The following is a 6,729-nucleotide window of genomic DNA, read 5'->3' on the forward strand; positions in this document are numbered from 1 at the left end:
AGACTGCAGAAAGACCTGGATAGGTTGCAGGGGTGGGCTAACAAAAACAGGATGCGTTTCAATACTGACAAGTGCAGGGTGCTGCACTTGGGCAGTAGTAACCAGCAGCACACTTATAAGATGGGAAACTCCCTTCTTGAGAGCACGGAGGCAGAAAGGGATCTTGGAGTCATCATTGATTCCAAGATGAACATGGGCCGACAATGCGAGGTCACGGTTGGCAGGGCTAACCGGACCCTATCGTGCATCCACAGCTGCATCTCAAGTAGGGCCAAGGAGCTAATCCTCCCCCTCTACGCGACACTGGTCAGGCCACAGCTGGAGTACTGTGTCCAGTTCTGGGCACCCCACTTCAAGAGGAATGTGGACAACATTGAGAGGGTCCATAGCAGGGCCACACGCATGATCCAGGGACAGCAGGGCAGACCCTACAATGAGAGGCTACGGGACCTGAACCTGTTCAGCCTTCACAAGAGAAGGCTGAGGGGGGACCTGGTGACTGTCTACAAACTCACTAGGGGGGACCAGAAGGGTTTTGGGGAGACCTTGTTTCCCCTAGCGCCCCCTGGGATAACAAGGAATAATGGCCACAAGTTGTTGGAGAGTAGGTTTAGATTAGACATCCATAGGAACTACTTCACAGTCAGGGCAGCTAGGATCTGGAACCAACTTCCAAGGGAAGTGGTGCTGGCTCCTGCCCCGGGGGTCTTTAAGAAGTGGCTTGATGCCTACCTGGCTGGGGTCATTTGAGCCCAGTTTTCTTCCTGCCCAAGCAGGGGGTTGGACCTGAAGATGTACAAGGTCCCTTCCGACCCTACTTCTATGATTCTATGATTAGGAAGATCTGGAGAGAAGGTAGGGATTTGAAGTTTGCCCTGCACACATGCTTACAGATAGCAGAGATCAGGGAGCAGTTTAAGGGCAGACTTGCTTTCCCCTCCAGTAACTGAGAGAGAGTTTGGGGCCCCATTAAATGTGTGTTTGGGTATCCAGTTTGTTAGGGAAGGCTTCCAGGAGGCAACAGTATTGGAGACTGCCTTATCCAAAGTCTTTCCTGGGAAAATGAAGAGGGTGCTGAGATACAAGTTTCTGTGGCTCCATCGTGTGGTCAGTGTGGGGAGAGTGGAGACAGCCTTTGTCCCCATCACAGCACCTGGGAAGTAATCAGAGAGCAAAATTTACCCTCTGATATCCACACCACGCAGAAAGCTCCCACTTGATTTTTTCACTGTTCCACCTTTCTCCAGCTCTGTCTAAATATTTCCTCACACCTCTGGAAAGGTGTGTAAGAGGTGGGATGGAGGGGAGTTCCCTGCAGGTCAGGGTTTGTATCCATTGGTATGGCAGCACAGAAATAAATTCCTGGGCTGACTGTACCCAGGCAATGAAATTTCCTCTTGTCCTAAGGAAAGAGAGATCTGACCCCACTCCCACTGAAATCCATGGTAAACTCTCACGAATTTCAGAGAGGGCTTGTCTACAGTTTGGTAGGTAACCACATTGTTAGCGTGCTCATGGCAAAGGATTTTCTCTGCAGGGTTTGTAAAAAGATTCAAGCCTGCAGTCAAATTGAGCCTTTCCACTCACTTTGGTGGTATTAGGATTAAGTTGTAGATGAGGAGCACTCTGTATATGGTCCTGGGAACATGGGACACAGGACTGGAAGGAAATAAACCTAGTCCTCAGCTATCATGTGCAACTACATCATTCAACCCCATTGCTCTGGGGCCAGGTGGGGCTGCAGCTGTGTGTCTGAGGGAAGGGGCTCCATCCTTACCATCCGTGTGTAGCTTTCCCCTCTAATGGCCTTGCATCCATACACCAGGGCAGCGATGGCTGTGCTCATCTCCAGGAGACACAGAAGGATAAATACGGTGTTAACCCCATGGTTCGGGCCCTGAGAGAAGAAAACCCAAAGGATGTCATGGTCCATCCCATTACATGGTGCTTCCACCCACTAGATGTACTCCTGTCTCACATTAGGGAGGCATCATCCCTGCTGCAGGAGCTCCTGTCTCTGCTACTTCCTCCATCAGGGACCTGGGCTAAGCAACAGGAACCCAGACACGGTGGACAGACTCAAGGGGCTCACCTTCATCACCTTTACGCTGTGCCTGGGATGGCTGGTATGATGCACTCTCCACCACACTTGTTCCTGCCTGTGCCAAATCCTGGACATGAGGCAATGTTGTTGCCTTAGAGCAGCCCTGAGCACACAGCAGTAGTAGGATGCCTGAGACAGACCACCTGAGCGTGGCACTGGGTATGCTCTCAGGCCTGCTATAAAGCAGTTGCATTGCTTCATGTCCAAGACTTGGTGCATGTGGATTGGAAACAAGTGGATTGGGCTCACCATGGAGGTGATGGAGACAAGCTCACTGTATGTGTGGACTCTACTTGGCACAGGCCAGGGCTTATGCTGAACCTGTGGCACAGCTGCTCCCCTAATGGGAAAGCTGCTCAGAGTCTTGTTCTTGTTTTCCTCCTTTACCTCTGACTCTTCTCCTTTATTCAGTTCTTACACCTTCATGCTAACCACAGACACATTTCAAGTCTTAGCAGGGTCTTGCGTGAGCTCAGATACATGGGTCTGCCATCAGGCAGATCCCTTTCTTGGCACTGAGGTGATGCTGCCTTCCAACCAGTTAAAGAAACTGCCATTTCCTAAGCCTCCTTCTTTAAGTCCTTTCTCCCTCCCTCTGAGACTGTGGTCTGGCTTATCCTAAAATATTTGGTAGCAGAGCTACATTGGCTAACAACACGCATCCCCTTGCTAACATAGCAATGATGGACAAACCCCTGGAGCAGACACAGAAGGGAGATCTTGTTGTCTTACCCTGTGTTATGGACTGAGGTGGTGTAGCTACACCTGGAGAAAACCCTGTCTGCTGCCATATGCCATGTTTCCACAAAGGGCCTCTAATACCATTGTCCTGTTGGGACAGCTCTAACAGAAACAACCCATCAGGGCTACAAGCTGAGTGTCCACTGCAGTTATGAGGTGTGACTGGAATCAGTGCCAGATTTAGGCTTAAGCTACTTAAGCTACAGTTTAGGGCCTCATAATATGGGAAGCCCCTAAATAAGAAAAAAACAAACACTGGACATTTTCATTCTCATATAACAAAAATATACATAGATATGGCTCCACAGTTATTATTCAGATTGAGTTCATAAATTTGTGCAGAAATAACAATAATTCATCTTGAAATGTCATGAAAATCCATTTTTGTGGATTTTGTGGGTTATTTTTATCATATGGGCCCTCTTGGGCTGGACATAGCTTAGGGCCTCAGCATGACATAATCCAGCATGGAGCAGGATGTGGAAACACACATAGATCTACCTTTAACCTTTCAGCTAATATAAACATGACGGCGAGAGGTTCAGGTGTCCAAGTACGCAGAATCCTGGGTGGTCGCCAACCCCACACTCTGAAGCCTATAACACTGCACATTTACTTCTATTGTTACCTGACTAGTTGGACTAAAGAAAGCTTGGATTCTTCTACCCATGCTACTATCACACCTCTTAACAGCAGTGTATACATACCCTAATACTAAGCAAATATTCCACTTCTTCAACACCTTCCACAAGTGTTGTCAACTGAGCTTTCAAAAACGATGAGTCAGGCCTCAAAAGAATCATGTGACCAGCATGAAAAACATGGAGGTTTAAAGATAGTAAATCTGGGGGTTCTTTGATTCATTTGCCGCTTTCCAAGTCTTTAAGTTACATGTGAGACCTGCTGTCAATTTTTTCTTTGCATCCACGTGAGTTGCCATCTCATTTTCTTTTCTTTTTTTTTAAATGAAAGCTTGAGCCCCTTGTAGGCCATAAAAGCTATAGTCAGACACCTGGTCATATTTTCCACCTCTCCACACACCGCCACAACAAAGATTAGCAAAAGCTGAGCTCATCATTAAGTTGCAGAAACTTACTAAGGTCCTATTGAATTAGCAACGCTATTTGCTCTAGCTAACTAGGCCTGATTAAATCTTTGTAATGACTAAGGTTAAACTAAATTTTTTAATTTCTGTTTTTGGGGAGGAAGCAACATAACAAACGTTACCTTGTATGGGCATGAGTGAGGCATAATTGGAAGTGCAAAAGTAGAGTTCTAAGCCAACAGGTATAGGGAAATTATCATAAAACATGATTATGCATTATTTTAGATAAGGAAGCTAATAAAAGGTAAGGGTATAAAGAAAGTGATTTGAAAAGTCTTCGAGACTGCTGAGGTAATATGCTATCCCATGGACTATAAGGACTGTCTAATCAACACTCTGGAATAAAACATCCATTTACCAAGGTAACCAACGTATTGCTTATGTCACGACCCACGTTATGTTTTGGGGGTTTGTCATGAATATTTTCTTGTTATTTACAGTAATGATATGGCATGTGTGGTCTTATTGGAAATCAATGTTATCCTGCATCCACTGATGGTACTGTTATCATTGTATAGATTATGTTATGCTCTCTGTATATATTTTTATGGTTTTGGATATTGTTCACTCAAGGAAAGGGAGTGGGTGGGGTGGCTAGATTTCTTTATGGAAAGAAGAATTGCCACCCCCAGACATAAGCAGAAGGGGTTGGGCCCCAAGGCATTGTCTGCCTGTAATGGGGAAATCAACACTATAGCAGAGGTATCTGAGAGGAATGGCCCATCCAGCCAAAGGACTGCCAGGTATCTCAGGCAGTCCTGAACTTCCAAAGAGTTCTGGTGATTGAGACAGTTTCTAATGGCCTTGTTACATCTGTTGCTGTAAGCTGCACAAGTGTTAATTGGCTTAGCATTGATTGGCTTAGTGGATCAGTCACACCTTAAAGCAAAAACACCATTTCTGACTGTCCTTCACTGGCACAGTTGTGACTTGCCACTCGAGGCTTGGTGAGCAAGGGCAGGATTAGGAGCTGTGCGTGGCCCCAGGCGTAGGCAGTACCCCATAATATTCCTTGTGTTTTTCTGTGGTTAAAAACTCTTTGAGCCCCTTTCAATCTGGTGGGTAAAAGGGCTGGGGTGCCTGTGGCTGGGAAGTGTTGTTGCTGGCCTTGTGGGGGTGACCAGACAGGAGGCTCAGCGGCCACTGGGCACTCCAGGGCTATGGCGGGAGGCACCACAGCCACCGGGTGCTCCAGGGCTGCAGTGCTCCCTCCTCCCACCTGGAGCAGCAGGTTGGTCCAGGCAGTGGTGGGAGGTACCATGGCTGCTGGGTGCTCCAGGGCTATAGCACTCTATCTGCCCAGCAAAGGCAGTGAGCTGGTCTGAGGGGCAGCACCCTGGGCATGTCAGGCAGAATAAGCACCGCAGCCCTGAAGTACCCAGTGGCCATGGTGCCTCCTGCTGCTGTCCGGACTGCTCCTGCTGGGCAGATTAAGCAGCACAGCCCTGGTGCATCCTGGGATACTGGAGGACTTCAACTTGGGTGGAATAGCTGTGGGAAATGGCCACACCTTAATGGAGCAGGAGCATGGTTATGCGCATTAGAGATAAACCTGCCCTAAAGTGGCAACTTTCTGCCAAATAATGAGTGCTTTAAACCACATAAAGGTATTAATGTGCAGCCAGTCCAGGGGTTAAAAGCTCTAGAAGCTGCCTAATGTTACCATGTAACAAGGCCCTAAATCTATAGTCTGTTTTGCTTGTGTAAACTTTTATCCCATGTAATATTCTTTTTGCTGTTTGGCTACCCACTGATTGCCTATGGAGAGAGTGATTTCTAGGTGAGTGATTTTCCAGGCTAGCCTTCTCCATGGAGAGGGGGAACCTAAAAAATTTGTCAGGCAGGATCTACCTGTGATGAACCCATGCTGGATTCCTTTCAGCATCATTTCCCCTGCTAGGCCTTCACAAATGCGCTCTTTCATGATTTTTTTCCAGTATTTTCCCAGGAATAGAGGTAAGACTGACTGGCCTAAAGTTACCCATCTCATCCCTTCTCCCCTTCTTAAAAATGGGCACCATGTTGGCCCTTTTCCATTCCTCAGGGATCTGGCCAGAGCACCATGAGCGCTCAAACAGCCATGCCAGCGGCTCAGCTATGACACTGGCCAATTCCTTCAGCACCTGTGGATGGAGGTCATCCGTGCCGGCTGACTTGTACTCATCAGCCCCTCCAAGTGCTCCTTAACTAAGTCAGCACTAACCTTATGCGGTCTGATGCCTTTTGGACATCTGTCTATGCTCAAGGTGGGGGAAGTGTCTTGGTCAGTATTAAGCAATATTGAAGCAAAGAACTCATTGAAGAGCTCCGCCTTTTTCTCTGTGTCAACCACCAACTGACCTGATTTGTCCTGCAGGGGCCCAATGTTACTCTGCGCCTTCCTTTTGATCACTATCTATCTGTAGAAGGACTTTTTCTTGTCCTTAATTGTTGAAGCCAGCCTAAGCTCCAGTCCTGCCTTGGCCTGCCTAACTGACTCCCTGCAATAGCGCGCCAGGGAGGTGTATTCCTCCCTGGTGGCTCCCCCCTGCTTCCACGGCCTATAAATCTCTTTCTTTGCACCCAATCTTTTCTGGAGTTCCCTGTTCAGGCAAGGGGGCTTTTTTGCCCCCTTAGCCTCTTTCCTGCATAAGGGGATAGACTCCTTTTGTGCCCCAAGGATAAGGATCACTCCCTTGAGAAACCTCCAGCCCTCCTGGACCCCCATTTGCTCGATGCTCTTGAGTTCGGCCACCTTACTAACTAGCCTTCTAAGTTTACTAAAGTTGGCCCTTCTGAA

General features: G+C 47.7%; 1 protein-coding gene across 1 annotated transcript in view; it reads right to left on the minus strand.

The window, feature by feature from the left end:
* Positions 1 to 711: 711 nt before the first annotated feature.
* LOC102384350 (membrane-spanning 4-domains subfamily A member 15-like) overlaps positions 712 to 6,729 on the minus strand; it is an 18,001-nt gene continuing 11,983 nt past the window's right edge. Inside the window, exons 6-7 of the mRNA XM_014521048.2 lie at positions 1,778 to 1,897; positions 712 to 1,153 (exon numbers count right to left, since the gene is read on the minus strand). Coding sequence (XP_014376534.1) covers positions 1,145 to 1,153; positions 1,778 to 1,897 — 129 coding nt within the window. The 3' untranslated portion in view covers positions 712 to 1,144. The remainder of the gene's footprint in view (positions 1,154 to 1,777; positions 1,898 to 6,729) is intronic.

Source organism: Alligator sinensis, unplaced genomic scaffold (assembly GCF_000455745.1).
Source record: "Alligator sinensis unplaced genomic scaffold, ASM45574v1 scaffold437_1, whole genome shotgun sequence".
NCBI lineage: Eukaryota > Metazoa > Chordata > Crocodylia > Alligatoridae > Alligator > Alligator sinensis.